The sequence below is a fragment of the Panthera pardus genome, unplaced genomic scaffold (genome assembly GCF_024362965.1).
Source record: "Panthera pardus isolate Hobbes unplaced genomic scaffold, ASM2436296v1 HiC_scaffold_10, whole genome shotgun sequence".
In the NCBI taxonomy this organism is placed as follows: Eukaryota; Metazoa; Chordata; class Mammalia; order Carnivora; family Felidae; genus Panthera; species Panthera pardus.
This window is the reverse complement of record NW_026526655.1, coordinates 32343502-32363233: the sequence shown is the minus strand read 5'-3', so window position 1 is coordinate 32363233 and position 19732 is coordinate 32343502. Positions and strand designations below refer to the sequence as shown.

At 40.8% G+C, this 19732-nt stretch overlaps 2 protein-coding genes across 51 annotated transcripts in view; one reads left to right on the top strand and one right to left on the bottom strand.

Moving 5' to 3' along the window:
- ABI2 (abl interactor 2) overlaps window positions 1–10061 on the top strand; it is a 122397-nt gene extending 112336 nt beyond the window's left edge. For 43 of the 50 annotated variants that reach the window (XM_053905968.1, XM_053905960.1, XM_053905905.1 and 40 more), the window contains one exon: window positions 5554–10061. In XM_053905968.1, coding sequence (XP_053761943.1) covers window positions 5554–5729 — 176 coding nt within the window. In that variant the 3' untranslated portion in view covers window positions 5730–10061. The remainder of the gene's footprint in view (window positions 1–5553) is intronic. The other 7 variants (XM_053906015.1, XM_053906006.1, XM_053906014.1 and 4 more) reach the window with 2 other exon arrangements.
- A 485-nt stretch (window positions 10062–10546) lies between these two features.
- RAPH1 (Ras association (RalGDS/AF-6) and pleckstrin homology domains 1) overlaps window positions 10547–19732 on the bottom strand; it is a 106185-nt gene continuing 96999 nt past the window's right edge. Inside the window, 2 exon segments of the mRNA XM_019446295.2 lie at window positions 10547–17978; window positions 17980–18126. Of these exon segments, the coding sequence (XP_019301840.2) occupies window positions 16068–17978; window positions 17980–18126 (2058 nt within the window). The 3' untranslated portion in view covers window positions 10547–16067.

Below are 19732 nucleotides of genomic sequence, written 5' to 3'. Positions count from 1 at the left end.
AGAATTTTCGCTAAATTAGTAAGGAGGCAGACAGCTTGAGAAAAAAAAATTTGAACACACTTCACCAGTTAGGTCCATGAATTGCAAATAAGCACATGAGAAGATGCTTAACATTATTAGTCACTAGGGAAATGCAAATTAAAGCTACAGTGAACCAAACTAAATACCACTACACACCCTCTACAATGGCTGCAGTTAGAAACACTGGCAATACCAAGTGTTGGAGAAAGTGTGGTGAAACTGTAGCTCTTAGGCACTGCTAGTAAGAGTGCAGCATGTTTCAGCTACTTTGAGAAACAGTTGGCGGTTTATGAAGTTAGACATACACCTGCAAGCTGGTCTGTCAGTTCCTTCCTAGTTACTTAAGAGTGAAGATCTATGTTCACACACAGACTTGAACTCAGATGTTCATAACTGCTTTATTCATAATAGCTAAAACCTAGAAACAACCCATATATCTTTCAACTAGTGAATGGATAAACTACTTGTGAGATATCCATCCATTCAGTGGAATACTGTTCAGCAATGAAAAGAAACAGACTTACTGATACAAGCAACAATATGGATGGATTTCACACAATTATACTAATGAGAGAATTTAGACACTAAAGACTCATACTTCATGATTCCATTTAAATGAAATCTGGATCAGTAGTTTCCATGGTGAGGAAAATTACATAGGAGCAAAAGGAAACCTTGGGGTGATGGGCATGTTCTATATGATTGTGGTGGTGGTTATATATTTGTCATATATACAAGTGCATATATTTGGCAAAACTTATTTGTTGTATTTTGTGTCTGAATTAAACCTTAATAAAGCTGTTTTTAAGAAAAACAAATGAGCCCAAGGCACTACACTAGGGTGTGGCTTTGGGCATTGACATTTTACAAACTCCCTACCTAATTTTAACACTGTCCTAGTGAAGGGATGACAGTTTTCAGCTCTGAAAAACCAGCTCAGTTATTCCTTGAGAACGGCCAATGAAAGATTTTGCTTTCTAAAAATGTACTCCTCGGTGAACGTGTAAAACTCTGGAGAAATTTTAAGAGAGGAAAATTAGTTGTTTTCAGTCCAGGTAACCCTTTAAAGTTTAAAAGAATATGCCTGAATTGTTCCCAAAGATATTTTTCAAAGTTTGATTTAGCTGATAATTTCAGATCTTTTAAAACATGAAAATCAGTTAAGCTCTTTCTTACTCTTTCTAAAGAGCTTAGCTTGTGGTTGCTTTTTTTTGTTTGAGTGTGCATCAATGTTAAGGCTACTGTCTAATGACTCATTTTGTTGTCTTAGACCTTAGGGCCTGGTTCTCAACCCTGCCAGCATTTTAGAGTCATCTAGGCAGCATTTAATATGTCTGCACCTCCAGACCTATGAAATCAGAATCCATGGGCACAGAACCCAGGCATCAGAATTTTTTAGAGTTCTTCCAGGGTCGAGAACCACTGTCATAGGAGGTGGTTTATCTTAACCCTTGATTACTGCCCTTACCTGCCAAATGGAGATAATGTGTATATGTAAGTATCTTGATTTAACTTGGGTAAAGAACAGATGTTTTCTTTATTTTTTTTAAGGTTTATTTATTTATTTTTAGAGAGAGAGAGAGCATGTGCATGTGTGCAAGCAGGGAATGGGCCGAGAGAGGGAGACAGAATCCCAGGCAGGCTCCCCCTCTCTCAGCACAGAGCTCAAAACGGGGCTCAATCCCACGACCCTCAGGAAATCATGACCTGAGCTGAAATCAAGAGTCAAACTTTGAGGCACCCAGATGCCCTAAGAACAGATATTTTCATGTATTTATTATGTGCCTGACATAATGCAAGACTTATTACATTAGTAAGGCAGTTAATCTCCCCATTTTGCAAACTAGGAAATTGAGGTTCAAAAATTATTTATATAACAGAAAATGTTAGTGTTTCAGAAAAGACAGTATATCATAATAGCTATAAATGATAATAAAAGAAGCTAACATTTATATAGATAATGGTTACTTATAAACAAGGTCCTAGGCTACATATTGTATGTGCATTGTTTCATTTAATATGACAATATTACGTTGTTTTGAGATGTTAGCACTATTGTAATTCCCATTATACATTTGAGTAAAAAGAAGCTTAGGAAAGTTAAGTATGTTCTGTAAATTTGTAAGTGCTAGAGCTGGGATTTGAACTAGGTGGTATAAACCTAGAGCCCTCATTCATTCATTCATTCATTCATTCATTGATTTTAGAGAGAGAGAGCGGGGGAGAAGGGCAGAAGGAAAATCTTAAGCAGGCTCCATGCTGAGCATGACCTCAGCCAAAATCAAAGAGTCAGAAATCAGGAGTGCCTAGGTAGCTTAGTTGGTTGAGCATCTGGCTCTTGATTTTGGCGTAGGTCATGATCTCACAGTTTTGTGAGTTCAAGCCCCACATCGGGGCTCTGCACTGACAGTGTGGAACCTGCTTTGGATTCTCCCTCTCTCTCTGCCCCTCCCCTGCTCACACTTTCTAAATAAATGAACTTAAAAAAAAAATAAAAGAGTTTGACACCCAACCGACTGAGCCACCAGGTGCTCCGAGAGCCTACATTCTTAACCACTGTCCTTAGCTTGATCTCAAACCTGGGATTGAGTCTTAGCTATACTATTTAATAGTGTTAAATTCTTCCTGGCAAACTTCAACCTGTTTGTCAGTGTCCTATTTTCTATTCCTTCCTTCTAACAAGCCATCTGTTCTTGTGTTCTTGTAACTTCTTGTTAGAAGTATAAACAGTGTATGGTAATTTATCAGATAATATTTCTGTCCTCACAAGACTATGACAGTCCCTTGTCTTGTTCATCTTTGTATCTCTAGAAATTAGCACGGATGCTCCATTAACAATTGTCAAAAAGTGAATAGTGCCATTAATTCTATCTGGGGATTCCAGAAGGCTGCTCAGAGAACATGGCTTTGTGGTGTGTCTCAGGCAAAGAAGAAAGATAGAAAGGGCCATCCAGGCAGAGGGAATCCTCTTGAGTGAAAGGGCAAGGTGGTTTGGGATATGGTGAGTAGTGTCACATGCAACATGGGTGGGTGGCACGGAGAGGGTGGGGTAGGAGTGTAGAAAGAGAAGTATGTTGTAATTAGCGGTGGGAAGCCTTGAAATACCACCAGCCTGAGGTGTTTGCATTTTTTTTCTTTTAAAACAATGTAATGGTGGAGGGAAATTGTGTAAGATTTTTAAGCAGATTAATAACTTCCCATGAAAGTTATATTTTAACTTTTTTGAAAAAAAGATAATCTGGGATAAGAAAACCAGGAATTTATACCTCCCTAAGCAACAGATTAGGGCGAGGCAGTGGTGCTGAAAATCTTGTTTACATAAATAAGTAGATGCAAATGGAAGTATTTTTATGTGGCACTGTCACTCATTTTTTAAACTCTTTCAGAGTTTATGTACCAAAAATCAAATAATGTTCTGTCTTTAAAAATTATGTTTGTGATCATGTGTCAGCTGATAACTCCAGTACAGTATTTTTTAAATTTTGTTAAAAGCAAAGGAAGGGGAACAACTTGCAAGCAGGTTGGGTTAATCAGTGGAGTAATTCCTTTTTAATACCACACCAGATTCTTGAATTGTCCTTTTGGTACCCAGAGCTGTTTTGTACTTTAAGGTGGTCCACAACTGTACTTCTGTGAAGTAGGAGAAAGATAAATAGGAAATGAGAATTTTTATGACTGATGTCTGGTTGAAGGTATCATTTCTAGCAGATCAGTTTTAGGAAGCAGTTTTTTTTTAATTCTAGTATAGTTGACATACAGTATTATATTAGCTTCAGGTGTAAGGAAGCAGTATGTTTTGAGAATCTAGAAAGTGTCTCTATAAAATTATTTGTCACTCATACTGTTTAGAAAATCTTCAGGTACAGCCAGTGATATGTGTGTTTGTGTGTGTGTGTGTGTGTGTGTGTGTGTGTGTTTAATGTTTATTTTTGAAGGAAAGAGGGACAGAGCACGAGCAAGGGAGGGGCAGAGAGAGAGAGGAAGACACAGAATCCAAAATGGGCTCCAGGCTCTGAACTGTCAGCGCAGAGCCTGACACGGGGCTCAAACTCACAAACCACGAGATCATGACCTGAGCTGAAGTTGGTTGCTTAACTGACTGAGCCACCCAGGCACCCCAGTGATATGTGTATTTTTAAAGACTGCTGCCCTAAGTAGGGCAGTGACTGTCATGATGGAGAAAAGTATTTGGATTTGAGAGACATAGGAGGTAGAATTAACAGGACTTGGGGGATATTCTCCTGCTAATTACTTGCAGTGGGTTTGCATTTCCAGAAGCATCAAGAATGTTATCAACTCAAAAAAACCACAAAAAACAAAAACAAAAAACTAACAAAACCTAGGTTGATGAAGTACTAAGTACTCTACATATCTTACATTCAGTTAAACTTCTGTTGCATTTGTGTTTAGGTGTTTGGTTATATTTTGAGAAATCCACACTATAAATTCTTCCTAGACTGGGGCGCCTGGGTGACTCAGGCATGAGTCCGAGCAGTCCCTCTCTTTCTGCCCCTCCCTCTCTTTCTGCCACTCCCCACTCGCCATTCTTTCTCTCTCAAAAAAATAAACTTTAAAAAAAAAATTAGTTTCCTCTTAGAGTCCTCCAAAGCATTTTCTGGCATCTGTAATAGATTACTATAATGGCAAATATTCAGAGATTAAGAAAGCCATTTAAATTTTACTAAAGCAGCCCAGAAACAAAAATTAACTAGGGTAAGTTGCATTACATCCTAAGTCCCTGTTGTAGTTTTGTTTTTGTATGTGAAGATTAAGGTTGTATGAAAAACTAATAGTCAGTATATACTTATCAGAATGATGGCCAGATGGAGACTGGAGTTCTGAGTGGTATAAATGAAGATGCAGAGGATCTTTTTATAAAAAAGATAAATCTTTACATGGAGTTGAGCAAGTTACAGGGTATCCCAATTTAACTCTAACTTACTGAATTTCCTACAAATTATATGTGTGAACAATGGGAATCTACTATATATATTCTTTCAAAACACATGCTGCCTTATGCCAATATAAGTTCTAGGGAGTTTGAGAAAGGAGAAGTAAATCTGCTATTCCCTTATTCTCTCTCAATTTCTCACTTGGCTTTTATGGTGCATCTCACTGCACTAGTATAATTCTCATGTTTAAAGATTTACACAATATGGTGCTTCAATACAAGCTCAACTGAAGTAGCAGCCATCTTTCCCGATTCTGGGATTGTGCATCTTTCTTCAATGAGGTATTTGTCCATAGGCTCTTGAAGGTAAGTTTGACTAAATGTGATTTTTTTTTTCTTTTCTTTTTCTTTCTTTCTTTTTTTTTTTTTTTTTTTTGCCATTTATACTGTTTTGAACCTAACCTCTCCAAGATGGGATTCCACTGTATATAAACTGGGTATTAGGAAACAAATTTTTAGTCTGTGTTTAGAAAGTTACTGTTTGAAGTGCTGCAGAAGTTGGGAAAGGATGGATATTATTCATTTATTTGTCTTTCTAGGAATATTATTCTTTTCACATCCTATTTTTTTTTTCCCTCTAGTTGTGGCAATTTATGATTATACAAAAGACAAGGAAGATGAGCTGTCCTTTCAGGAAGGAGCCATTATTTATGTCATCAAGAAGAATGATGATGGTTGGTATGAGGGAGTTATGAATGGAGTGACTGGGCTCTTTCCCGGGAATTATGTTGAGTCTATCATGCATTATTCTGAGTAAAGCTCAGCAGGGCTATGCTTCCCTGAATAGTCAGGTCTTCCCAGATTATCAAAAGGCCCTGGGGCTTCCCCTCCAGTGAAATGAAGGAAAGATACAAATGACACAAACTACTTATGTTTTTTTGGTTTATTCCCCAGTATTAAAAAAGCAAGCTGAATCTGAACAAATGGGTCTTTCTGCCATTATTACTATGCTGACCTGTTTGGATTAAAATAAAGTGACCATTTCTAAATATATCAGAGGTATAATAGCATAACTCTGTAAAACAAATCAGGTTAAGACTGATTCAGAAAAAATCTGGGATTTTTCTCAGGAATACTGTACACCCTTGGGATTTCTCCTCCTGCAGAATCTGTGGCATTGGATGCTCTTCAGTGCCTGTGCTAAAGGGTCAGCCTTGTGGTCTCGCGCCGTACCCGCACCCCACACTTTCTTCCACTTGTATGAGGAGAAGTGAACTAGTATTTAAATACCATACTTAACCATTTTTATAATTGTTTCAATGGCTTATTTCCTCTTAACACTGTAAATTCTGCATTCTCTCAGCACTTTGAGTGCACCAGATGAGTTAACGCTGCTGACTTGCATCCCTTCATGTTTTTCAGTTTGTAGACTGAGGATGATGAAATGAGTCCCCAAACATTCTGAGGGTGGTTAACAATCGCTGGCTTGATCTTAATGTGCTGCTGCTGCATGAGACTGCATTGCCACTAAGGGCTTGTGTACCCAGATGTGTGAAGTGTGGTAGCCTGGATCGTATACTGAAGTAGGCGCGTGAAGCTAGATGTGAGGTCCTGAGGTTCTGAAGAGATTGAACTGTAGAAACGTTCTGCTCAATAGGCATTCTAAACCCTTGCCTTAGGCATTCTTTCCAGGAGTAGAATCTTGGAGGTCAGACCAGTTATTTCTTTACTTCTTTCACTATTTAGAAAAAATTCTTTTTTGGAAAATAGCAGCTACTTTCAAGTCTCTTAACAGTCACTGGGAACAAAAGTCTTGCTACCGTCCTCTCTGTTAATGGCCAGTGTTAGCTGCTGCTGAGTAGTATACTCAATTCTAGGAAAGGGAAATACTCTCCCAGTTTTGTGTGACTGCCTTTAGTAGCTTCTGTTGGTGAGAATTTGAACCTTGTACCTCAGACTAAGAATCGTGGGATAAGAGGTGTAAGGCCAAATACTTACCTAATTACATTGCTAAAAATTAATGTAATGTTGAGAGAAACAATAACAAGTATTTCTTTCTGTCTGTACAAATTATAGCTTCAAATGCAGTGGAGTTTGTAAGGCAGGTGGATTTACTCATCTTCTTTAATCAGTATAAAAAATAGTGGAAACGTCCAGGAGGGCTTGCTGCTCAGCAGGTGGAAGCTGTGGCGATGACCCAGCTCACAGACCTAACAGTGCTGTGGGTTTGTCCCAGTCCCAGGGACTTGGCCAGAAGAGCCTTTTGCCAGGTCATTTTCCGGTGCTGGGTGAGAGGGGAGAGGCAATAGCTGCATTTACTTCAAGTGAAGGCCTTTAACAGGATAGTAGAGGTCGATAAATTTGAAAAATGAACAAGTGCGCGCTAGTGTGTGAGGGAATCCGGTGTAAGCAAAAGTTAATATTCTGCTTACAAATCTGAGCACAGAACTTCATCCCCATTTAACTGAGACCCAGATATAGAGTTCCCTTATCAAGACTTTTCGTTTTAAAGTTGTAGGGGTTTTCCTCCCACACACTGCAGGTTAGCTGTTTGCTTTTAGATTTCTTCAACACTTTGAATTTAGTGTTCATTAACTTGCCTCTGCTCCATGCTTTTGTTAGGTCATCTTGACATTCTTTACTCCCTGTTTTCCTTCAAAGTAATGGCCCTGAAGTGTCATCTGAGCCTTCGGGTTCATTATGGACCTGGACAGATTAAACTTAGTGTTGGTGTATAACTAGGAAACCTGTTTTGAAATTAGATGTTCCAGTTTTTACTTAAATAGCTTTGTGCTGAGAAAGCTTAGTGGATTTTTAAGGCAAGGAGGTATTTTGAAATCCAGTATAGTTCTCACAGCTCACACCTACAGAAGCAGAGAAGATAATTGTGCAAAACAGTTGGTGGTAGTCCGCGTGCCTGTTGGACCCCTTCTGGATTGTGGGGTGCAGAAGACACTGATGAAGTCCTTCATACTGAAGACCTGCAGCAGAGGGGGATCCATGGGTCAGCTTTTTCTTTATTATTTAGTACTAATCTGTGTGATTGTTTTAAAAAAAACCTGTTGGATTTTTGGCATATTTTAAATTTTTGTACAGTTTTGAATTCTCTATATTGTCTTGGAAGGATGCTATGTAATGATGATAGGCCAGGCCTACACTAATTGGAGACTTTTAATGTATGTAATATTTCATAGATTGCATGCTATTAATAGTCTGTGAAGGTAGTATTTCTTGATTTATCGTAAGTTTCCCCCATTTATCTTTTTATAAACTACAAGATGGTAGTAGGAATTCCAAATGAATACAGAAATCTTACAGGATACATAATATTGTGGCAAAGATGATCCAAGTCTAAAATCTGACTAGTAAGCAACCATTCTAACAGGATAGAGGGAATCTAATGGGAGAGGGGAATTTTTTCCTCCTCAAGTGCTTTTTTTTTCCATTTAAAAAAAGTGACTTAAGCACCTCACCCCCCGCCCGTTGCTTTTGGTACTACTATTTAAAAGGCCATGGGGAAATTAATGAAAATACACTTTCTTGTTGACCTTATGACCAGGGCAATAAATTTAAAAACCAAAATCTAGCCCCGAGAGATTCAGCCTGTATTGGGAGTAAATAGGAGTCTTTTGAAATGTCTTGATCAGTATTTTCCATTCTTTTGGCTAGTTGCCTTCTATCTCCCTCAGGGGCACCTGCTGTTCCCATCTTAGCGTTGGCAAGGGCCTGCTACTTTTGCTGTATTCCTAAAAGTCACTAGGTGGGACATTCTTATCCCTCCCTTTCTTTCCCCCTCCTGCTGCTGTTTATTACCCAGCTAGAGAGAAGGTTTTGTGCATCTTTACAGTGATGTCTGCGATGCAGGTGTGCTCCTTAGCTGTCTTATGTTGATTACTGATGATTACTTAAAAGATTTTTCTGCTGGAGAGGCATCAAAATGGTAGTTTGCTTTTATCCTTTTGTGTTCATTTTCTTTTAGCAGGTACCTTTCTACATTAAGAACTGTTCCTTTATTTTTATTACCTTTTCTCCTTGGTGGAGAGAGCATGACATGTTCTGAAGGCCACCTTACCCTCTGAAAAGGGTTTGATGGAGGAATTGGCACGTGACTGCCAAGTCTTCAAAAAGAAGGGATCTGAATCACTTCCCATCTGTTCACTTCTGAACGTCTTTGGCCAGGAACTCCTGACTGGTGTGAAGGTGATGATTTCCCTCACATGATTTACTTAGGATCATAGAATTTTAGAGCTAGAGGATCCATTTTAACTGAGGAGGTTAGACGTTTCGTTTCAGATAACAGCTAGTTAACAGTGGTAGAGTTCCTGACTCAACGCCTGGTACTTTTTCTACAACTGTCTTAATTGAATGTGCTATGTTTCTTTAAAAACTGAGTTCTACTTGATGTCTTCAGGAAGATACTTGAAAAGATATGCTGTTTCGATAAATACCATCAGTATTCAAATTGTTTAAAGGAGTGTACTAAGTGCAACCTTAATTAGTGAAAATAATCATTTTAACCCTCTACTACACTCAGTACTATGTAGCAAAAATAGGTTCTATTATTTCAACACTGGCAGGAGCACAGCAAAAAGCCTTATTGAGAGAGCCTTATAAGACAGTTCTTAAATGGAGGCATTGTGCTCATAATCTGAAGTTTACTTTATGCTGATCTTTGTTCCTATTTCTTAAGAATTTCATAATTCTTAAAATTGACAATAGGGCCTAGCTATGTATAAATGATCCTTGCTAAATATCTTGAGGTTTTTTGTAAAAAACACAAAAAGCTTATTTTCACATTAAAATGGTAATGTCTTTTGCAACTTCAGAATTCTATGGAAAAGCAGTTTTTCGTACTTTGTGTCCATGCATCTTTCTTCTTAAAATGGTTTACAAAAAAGAATGTAAACACTTGTGATCTGGCCAGTTGTATTTTTAAGCTCCTGCAGAGAGGGTTGGTGTTCTGAGTTGAGTAGAAATCATGCAGGAAAACTTGAGGGAGCAGTCTGTTGCCAGTAATGTTTTTTGTGTGTGCCATTAAGCCACCTCCAGATGAGTGGGGGAACATTGACTTCTTAATTTCAAAAATTGTATTTGAAATTGTTGCTGTGTACTAAGAACTTGACCTAAATAAAATTCTACAAAGTCCAAATGTCTTGTGAATGTATTTATGCAAGTAACCAAAGAGGTTAAGTACTAAGGTGAGTAAGCTGAAGTGTATCCTCCTGTGTTGCTCTAAATTGTTTTCTGATCACTTGCCCCCAAATACAATTCTCTTAATATAAAATTCTCTTAATATAAAAAGAGCTTTTTTTTTGCCTTGGTTTGGCAAACTCACGGTGTACATACCTTGACATGGCGACATGGCAGGCCAACACATAATGGTGATAGCAAAGCTTTAAAATAAAAAAGGTTGTACTTTGTTTAAGAAGAAAAATCTTAAAATTTATTATCACTACTTAATTGCTAATGTATTCAGTAGCCAAAGCTTTCTCATCTGTCAGTAAAAACTAAAGGTTAATGAGTTGAATGTATTTAATTTGTTCTTACCGCACAGCTTATTTATGGGTACCACCAACATGAACAGCGAAACCAAGTTCTTAATGATGTCAATCCACAAACAGTCAAGTCCCCATGTTTAAATGAAATCTATGTATTCTTTTTATTAAGAATTGGGTAAGCTGACATAATGAAAACACATAACTGAAAACAAATTTACACTGACTGTATGACTACTGTCCTAAGCCATTACAATATTTCACCGACAGTAACTGGTAGGAGTAATTTGGAAAATAACTTAATCCAGCAGAACAAAAAAACATCGTCAGTAGTACTGAATATATCTCTCTCATATATATATATATATATCTCTATATATATCTATATATAGGTTTGCACAATCAGGGAGCAAGGCACATAATGAAATGAGAGCGTACATTTAAGCAGAAGAAAATAGCAACAAAGCTGAAAGAAAAATTGTAACTTCACCTTTACCGAGCTGTGCATAATCATAATGGTTTGAATAATGTCCTCTTATCAGGTACTTTATAATGCAGTTCTTTTTGCCGCCTTTTTCATGCTTTAAAAAACTATATTCCTACACTGTATCTATTTATTTATAACAAAGCTCCCACAGCCTGGATGTCAGTGTAAGCCTTGACTCCATTTTTTAAAGAAATGGGAAAACGAGCAATCCCAGTTAAATATAATGTGCAATTTTCCTTTGAAACAGTAAACAATGATTTTTACAATATTTAGCACAAGCTAATGATACCGTAATTGTACATTTCTATAAAAGGAGTTCACTAGTGGCTAATGATAAAATTAAGCAAAATCATTTGAAACATTCCAGTTAATGCTTATTTTCGAGGAGGGATTATTTACAAGTAGAGAAAAAATATATAGGAAGTAGGAATCATGAAAAGTGGCAGTTTTTGGTATTAGGTTACAATAAATCAAACAATGGACAGTTCCCAAAATGCAAAGACTTTAAGTGCTGCAAGCATGTTCTGCCTAAGAAGAGGTTGAGGCTTCAACAATGATGAGCTTGGTATTAATAGCCATCCGTGATCATTGTGGTCACTTCTGAACTTAGCTACCTTTTAATACGCAGTACTTGCCATCACCCTGACTTGACTTACTTCTCTAAATGTCTTTGGTAGAAAGTGGCCACTCTTCAGCTAGATGAAGCCATCTCTTGTGAGACAGACATTTTTTCTATTTCTGCACAAACTACAAATACTCATCTTCCTTCTCTTTCATTAGCACCTCAAAGTTTGCTTGTTGGATTTTTTTTTAAATGCTATTCCTCCAAGAGAGTTCAAGGCACTGGGGATTATAGCAGATAGTGTCTTCTCTTCAACAAAGAGCAAATGAATTGGAGATGTTTTCCCTTATGTGTTTCTCAAGTATATTCTTTTTATTTAGCAAATTTACTCTACAGCTATATTTCAGGTTTCTTTTACATACAGACCTTCTGAGGGCACAATAAGAACAGAGCACTTGTTTAGTTGGAGAGACAGCCTGGTAAAGGTATAGAGATGTTCTTCTGAATGTTTAAAGGAAAATAAATCTTAAAAAATTGTGGGATATTGTATTGCATTTCTCTGTACATCAAATCTCAACTTGTGAGTGATCACATATTCCTACAGGGTTTGGGATAACCCACTTTATATAAATAAGTGATGTCAATAAAACAAGACTCGAAGTGCCAAAAGATACTTGCAACCTGAAAGGGAGTTTTAGGACTAGACATCCTCTCATCAAATGTGTAAGTCCAAATTATTATACCTACTTTATTTAAAGCAAGTAATTACCTCTGTAATCATACAGGGCCATAGAGGTTTAATTGGTCTAAACTTGAATAAAATGTGAGACATTCTATCAGTTATAATTTATTGGCTCTGAAGGTATATGAAAAAGCTTGTTAACATAAAACTAGGGAAAAAAGGTGACAAAGGGTTCTGTTGGTGGCTTGATAGTCAAATAAAACCAACCCATACCATTACCTGACACTTTTTTTCCAGGCTATTTTATAACCTTACATCCCTGACACAAGGTGATAAGCAGCTCTATTCCCCCAGAACAGCAGCTTCTCAAACTCTAACTGGATGCACAGCTCCTATTAACTCTTGATCTCAGAGTCGTCACTCCACTGGAATTACTTATTCATGACCTCCCAATTTTGTTTAAACTTTGTTGATAAACTCGGCATTGTTTTTAGTGGCAAGTAAACTTACACAGAGAGAGGACTTCCAGGAAAGTTCACAGCCCTTAGCAGAGTATGCCATTGGTGGGCGGGAGCACCTTGATTTTAGAGGACTGTAAAACACCATCACCTCTACATTACTTTGAAATTTTCTCATGAAAATCATTTTCCTGTAATTTTGAAATGTCATCTTTCTCATCTTAAAAAGTCCCCAAAATTAAAAACAAATTTACAGTTAAATGAGTACCTATGAAAACCTTAAGAATACTTAAGAAAAAATTACAGCAGCTAAAGAAATAATGTATTTGAGTAGTAAAAGCCCAGCTGAATAAAACTGCAATACAGAATAGTCTAGCATTTGTATTATTACCTAGAACCTAGTGTAAGTTGTTTTATCAACAGAATAGGCTCTGCTGCCTTTCCAAGTTGGTGCCAAAACTTTAAGCCCAGGGTGGTCTAATTCTGAAATTATCTGTGGTAGAAGTTAAGGGGGTCACTAATTAACTGAGTCACTGGCTGAAATAGGCACCTGTTTGCACTGCCCTCAGCAGCACGATGAGCTCATCCATGCTGTTCATTTTTCAGCACAGCCAAGTCTCAGATGTCCAGATTTTCGTCTCTGACCAGATGCGGCTATGTGGGGTTGGAAGAGCTGCTGAGCAGAAGGCAGTGGAAGAAGGCACAGTATTAGTGTCCTTTGGCAGCAGGTGTTCTCCACGAACACACCAGAGAAAAGTTACAAGAACAGAGTAGTGTCAAAAAACCAAACCAAAACAAAAAAGCCCACAGAACTACATCCCAACAAAAATCCAAATTTAAAAACACTCCACTAGGGAGTAAAACACTAGAAGTATAATCTTTTTTTTTTTTTTTTTTTTTAATTCAGCGTTTCACAAAAAACAAATGGGAAAGTTGATTAATAGCCTTCTCTGTCTTTGGAGATAGGTAAAAGAAAACAGCCTATTGTAGACTAGCCATTGGATTGGGGTAAGAATGACAGAGTTCTTCCTCTGGCCCTCTTCTCCGTGCCATGAGCATTCTAAAGGATGGCTGCTCTTTCAGGAAAGTGATATGCTGGAAGCTTCAGTTCAAGATGACTATCAGGCAAGAAGGCCTAAGGAATCCTACAATGACTAAACAGAGGCTGTACCTTAGGGCTCAAATCATGGGTGAAGGAAGACTGAGGGCACATTATTGTCCCCCTCCCCCCCAAGCAAAGCTGAAGTCCACCTATATACACATATACGTATACGTATACATATATATAAAGGCCACCATCACAACAAAAACCCTAGTGATGAATACGCCACTGTATTAGTAACTTTACCCCACAAATAAGGGTGATCCTTAAAATACAAAGCTGCAGGCAGAACACAATGGGAAATTCCTTCTCTCGTGAGTTACAGTGGAGCGTGGCAATCTGTATTCAACCATTACCCAAACTGCTGTGCATGTTAATTAACAACGCAGATGTGTTAAAGGTCGCTTTAAAAGCCTAAGGATATCAAGCACACAGAACTTTGAGAACAAATGAAAAAGTCCCAAGTACCTTTTAAAGAAGCAGGGCTTTAAAAAATGCACAAAGGTACACATTGCTCTGTAAGCACATGAATATGCAGACCGATACCCTGGGGCCGTGGCAATGGTGAGGTGCCACTTCACATCCTCTCTGGGGCCATACTTTTCTGGAGGTGGCTTTATAGGAATATCTTGTGTATACAGTACAACTTTTGCTTATTTTTGAATTATTTACTATCTCTGCCCCACTGCTATGGCATCACTTTTTCCTTATGGGACAATCCTTATTTTGCACTGGTAATCCGTATTCACAACAGGTAGAGACGTTCATTTACAAGATGTGCTCATTTATCACTGCTGGGATGGCTAGTTTTTATTGTGTAAGAGCAGCTCTGAGGTTGCATTTTATTTGTAATGGTCACTTTATCATCATAAACTGATGAGACGGTACATAGTTCACATACCAAGGAAAATTCACAGGACAAAAAAAAAAGCCTAAGTATAATGCGAAGCATACAGGATTGTAGGGTGTGATGAGAGTGATAATTCTGTGTTATACCAAATTGCACATGCATATCATGTATTGTCACTTTGGACTACACTACTCCATCAGAACACCTGGTTAACCTGGACAAATCTCCACAACCAAGCTATGGCAAGCAAGAATCCTAGTGCACTCCAGTAGCTGAGGATGAAATTGTCAAAAAGCTCATTTATATTTTTCCCTCCCTGTAGGACAGTCCCATGCTTAAACGAAGTACAACCTGATTAATGATACCTGCACAGGGGCCAGTTTTGTTCTTTCCTAATCACCCATCCTAGAGCAACACACAAAAAATACGCATTTCAGAAGGTAACTTTGTTTTTTGTAATGATGCACTATTTCGGACATGGGATGTGTATACTTGATACAGCAATTGTCTACAGATATCTACTATCAACGTCTACCTAAAGCACACACTACAACTGGTGGGACGGAGCATTCCAGGGGTACCGTGTCAGACATTCTCTCACAACAAATCAAAGCAAGGATCATGAAGCCAAGCTTGATGAGGCTTCGCAAAGCTTATGAAAAAGATTCCAATGGTACAAAAAGAACTACCCGGGATTATAGTACTAAATTATCCATGTATTGTAGGTGAAGAGCTTACCTGTGACAGAACACATCCTAGATACGGGTGGGATCATGGCAGCGATACTGCAACTAGAATGGTTTGGTTACATCATATATTTACTGCCTATGCACGAGCACGAACAGATACGGTGTCTGTGAAAACTTCCCCATACTGCACTATTTCTCCATCCGTGATGCTGACAGAGTTTCCTGATTTAAAGTGCCCCTTCATGTACAGTCATGAAGTGTCAGTCAAGCAGTTCGAACCTCAGCCAAATGGGGAACAAACACAAAAGCCCCATTGGTACACCAAACATTCTGTTGTCTTCTCAAATTGAGACACCAGCACATAATCCATCTATTCCTTAAGATATAACACAACGTGCACAGACAGGCTGTGCATGGACACTTATAAAATGCCTTCTAAATAAGTCATTATAAGTTTTTGGTCCAATCCACATGATAGATAATAGAAATCATAAGGGACAGGACACAATCCCCTTCCAGGCCTCTTCCACCCAAGATACACAAACCCATTTTCAGATTAGGAGAGAAAAGGAATAAATAGATTCACTCTCAGCTATATATATATACATATACACATACATATATGTATACATATATATACATATACATACACACACTATATGTGTATAGCTATGTGTGTCCACGCAAATGTACACACACATAGAGCTGGATACTACCTGAATAACAACATCATACTAGGAGGCTCTGAACACCAGAATTCATAGGTGATCAGGTGAGCTGATTGTAGAACTGATTACAGACACCATGAAAATAAAGTCCTATGGTAGCTACTACCAGTCTCTTGAGAGCTTGGTATTCTGGTCTCTCTTGGGGGGAGCGGGAGGGGGTCCTCTCCGCAACGTTGCATAGCCCGATATATGACTCCCTCCGTAGCCAGCTTTCTGTTGATCAGAAAGCAGTTCAGGGGGGGGCGGGGGCAATGCCATATCATCCATGGTGGCTGTGGGTTCTGCTCTGGACATGCGGGAGGAGGAGAGTGAGCCATGCCGGGTGATGGACTTCCGTTGCAGTGTCCTGTTGAGGTCAGCTAGGAATCCAGGCTGGACACTAAGGCTGGATTTGGGAGAGGTGGGCACTTGTGGCACAACTGTGGCCATTGTTGGCTGCTCAGAGATCTCTGCTTGAGTGAGGCGGGTGCTGTCATTCCGTTTGGGTCGTGTGGGGGGAGGGGCCTTCTTCACGGATGTTTTGGACCATGGCTGGGGTTGAGGATTGACAACTGCCACTTTTGGAGAGGTGTTTCCCGAGAATACTGCCGGAATCTCTATGGGGGGCAGAGGAAGCTCTATTTCAGGTGGAGGAGGTGGAAAGTCAGAATCAGATGGAGGAGAAGGAAATTCTACCACGGAGTCTTTTCCACGTCCACTCAGAACGGATGCTTTTGCTGATACACATCCTTGTTGGAGAACTCCGGGAAGGTTAACTCCAGAAAGATTCAGTTTTCCAGGTTTGGGGGGTGCTGCCGGAGGGGGGCTCTCTTTGCTGGGAGACCCTGACGGTTCTGCTGGCGATGCGAACTTGCTCACTAGACTGTCTACCGAGGGTCTTTTGGGCTCAGGGTGCTCTGCGCAACCGCTGGACTTAATGCTGGAGTTTCGCTGTGGGGTTGGGGGAGGTTTCTTTGCCCCGGGGCTGGACGTCTTACTGGTCTTTTTGCCAGGAGATCCACTTTTGTCGGAGGCGGAGGCTGGAGAAGCTGTGGGTGTGGCTGGCAGTGGTGGCGGGGCTGAGGCCAGCGGTGGTGGTGGTGGTGGTGGTGGTGGTGGTGGTGGTGGTGGTGGAGGAGGAGGAGGAAACACCAGGCTGCTCTCAGGTGGAGGAGGAGGGAAATCCGGAGAAGGGACAGGGATGGAGCTGGGCTGCCACTTAGGTTTTGCTTTTACAGCAGGAGGGGACTGAGGGGCCACATTTGCTGTGGGGGGCTTTAAGGGCTGTGACTCCACGTGAGGAGGGGTTGGGGGGGGCGGAAACTGGCTGGCTATCTGCTTCACTACCGAGGGCACCGAGGGCACTGGAGATAGTGGGGAGGGAGGCGGTTTTACACAGAAGCTCTGCTGCTTGGGTAACGTGGGTGGCGGAATAGGGCCAGGAGGAGCAGGGGGAGAGGGTGGAATGTGGGAAACAGGAAAAGCTGGCTGCTTTTTTGCGGGGGGAGCCGGAGGAGCAGGTGTAGGTGGCACAGCTTGTGTCATGACAGGTGGCACGGTTTTGGTGCCGGTCGGTGGGGGCACAGTCACAAGGGGTTTGGGGGGTGCCTGGGGAGGGAGGGGTGCAGGGGCAGGAGGGGCAGGTGGTGGTGTGGGAGGAGCCACTTGAGTGGCATGCTGCACGTGATGAATCTTCAGCGGGGGAGGGGGAGGGGGAGGGCTGAACTGTGGGAGGCATGGGGTGCAGGGCACCGGTTTTAGCTGGGCCATAGCTGAGCCCGGGGTGGGGGGTGGGGGTGGAGGAGGGGGTGGGGGAACCACTCCATTGGGGGGCACCAGGATCTGAGGTTTTCCTGACTGTGGGGTGGAAGCCAGAGACTGTATCACTGAGGGTGGTGGAGGCTTGAATAGGGCTCCCGAGTGCTGAGAAGCATTCTGCAGCCTGGTTATTGTGCTGTACTTGACAAACATCGTGGCTGCTGAGCCTGCAGAAGGTGCAGACTGGCTGGGCAGGGGAGGGGGAGGTGGGGGGGGGAGGGGGCGGGGGTGGGGGTGGGGGTGGGGGCGGGGGCGGCAGAGGTGGGGAAGGCTGTGAGGCGGTGTAGGGGGTGACCAGCTTGGGCTGTGGGGATAAAGGGGGCATAAGTGAAGTGTAGGGTCGATTCAGAGACTCCATTCTGGCCTAAAAGGAGTATAAAAGGGGTAGTGGGATGGGAGAGAGAAAACACAACAAACACAACAGTTACAGAGGTAAGCTTTGCGTAAAACTAAACAGCAAGGAATCTGGGACATGCAAGAAAGGACTCAGCAGTGGGACATCACAAAGGCGAAAATCGGACTCCCTGGGCAGCAAGGCACAGCATTTGATCACCCAGCACTACTCTCAAACGGCAAGACTGCCTAACAATCTAGGAAAAAGGTCCTGCTGCAAAAGCTGTTGACGGGTGACGGGCGGCCTGATTTCTGAGCCCTGACTTTCTCACACCTGCCCTGAATGGGCACCCCCGTGGGTGGACCTCCGAGCACAGACCCCACCCGGACTGTGGCAAGTGGAGACGTGATGGGTCGAGTTCACCTTTCAGTCTGTGGCTGCATCCACATCAAGCAGATGCCATAACTGGGTTTAGGAGTGCTGGTGGAGGGCCTCCTGAGGAATGAGGATGGCTTTTTGATGCTAGCAAGCGGACACGTGAGAATATGAGAATGTTCAGCAGGCGTGCACAGTCACACAGGAATGAATGAGCTTGACACACACACTCGTGTTCGTGTGAGACATTTGCATCCAACATGCACAGAAGTCCAGCAATGCAGGTAAAGGGGGGGGCATTCTTTACATTTGTGTTACTGGAAAATACATAAAGAAATGCTTCATAAACATTACAGCAAAAGATCATTAAAATACCATCACAGAAAAAGCCAGGAGAAAATGAGAGGAAACCTTTGAAAACTAGAGTAAAGAAGATATATCAAGAAATGGGAATGAGAGTTTGCCAACAACCTGCTGACCAGCCCATCTGGGCATCTCTGGCATTGCCTGAATTACCACATTTGGTCATCCATTTCACGGAGCCAACTCACACAAGAATGTGGTTCAAGTACTTTTGAAAAGAGCAAAAGAAGGACCCTTGGTTTATTAAGTTTGGGTACATCTTTTAGGTTCTTTGAACAAACTGTGAATATCCAATATAAATCATTTGTTTCCAAATTATGAATGACATCTAATTAGTGTCAAAAATGCTTAGGTTAGTAGACTAGAAGGCTGAATTCTAATGCCCATTAGGACACTCACATGTTTCTTTAAAAACTGCACAAAATAAAAGCATTAGTTTGGGAGATTTGGTTACAGGAGTCACCCAAGTTAATGTGTTTCCAAGGAACAGTCCCTGACCTTAACTTGACCCTGTCTTGGCTGCTGCAGGGGTGCAGACCTTAGCTGTGCTGGCCTTCTCATCTGGTACCTGAGGCTGAGGTAACAGAAGAAACACAGGGGTGGGGGGTCAAGACAAACAGGCTAGAACCCCTACACAGCAGGGTGCACGCTCCTGAAACTACTAAGGCGAACTATGCTGCTTCATCACACAGCATTTGGACCTTTGTTTTCCTTGGCCTTTCATTTCAAATGCACATGGAGAACACCATTAAAAATTTAGTAAGGGAGAAGACTTTTCTTTAGATACCTGAATTGTATAAATCTGCTTTTCTACATATATAAAATTATTAGTACCAGATAGGGCTGTTCCACCCAAATTGATTAAGTGGGGAAAGGCAGACCATAATTTCTTAAAAGT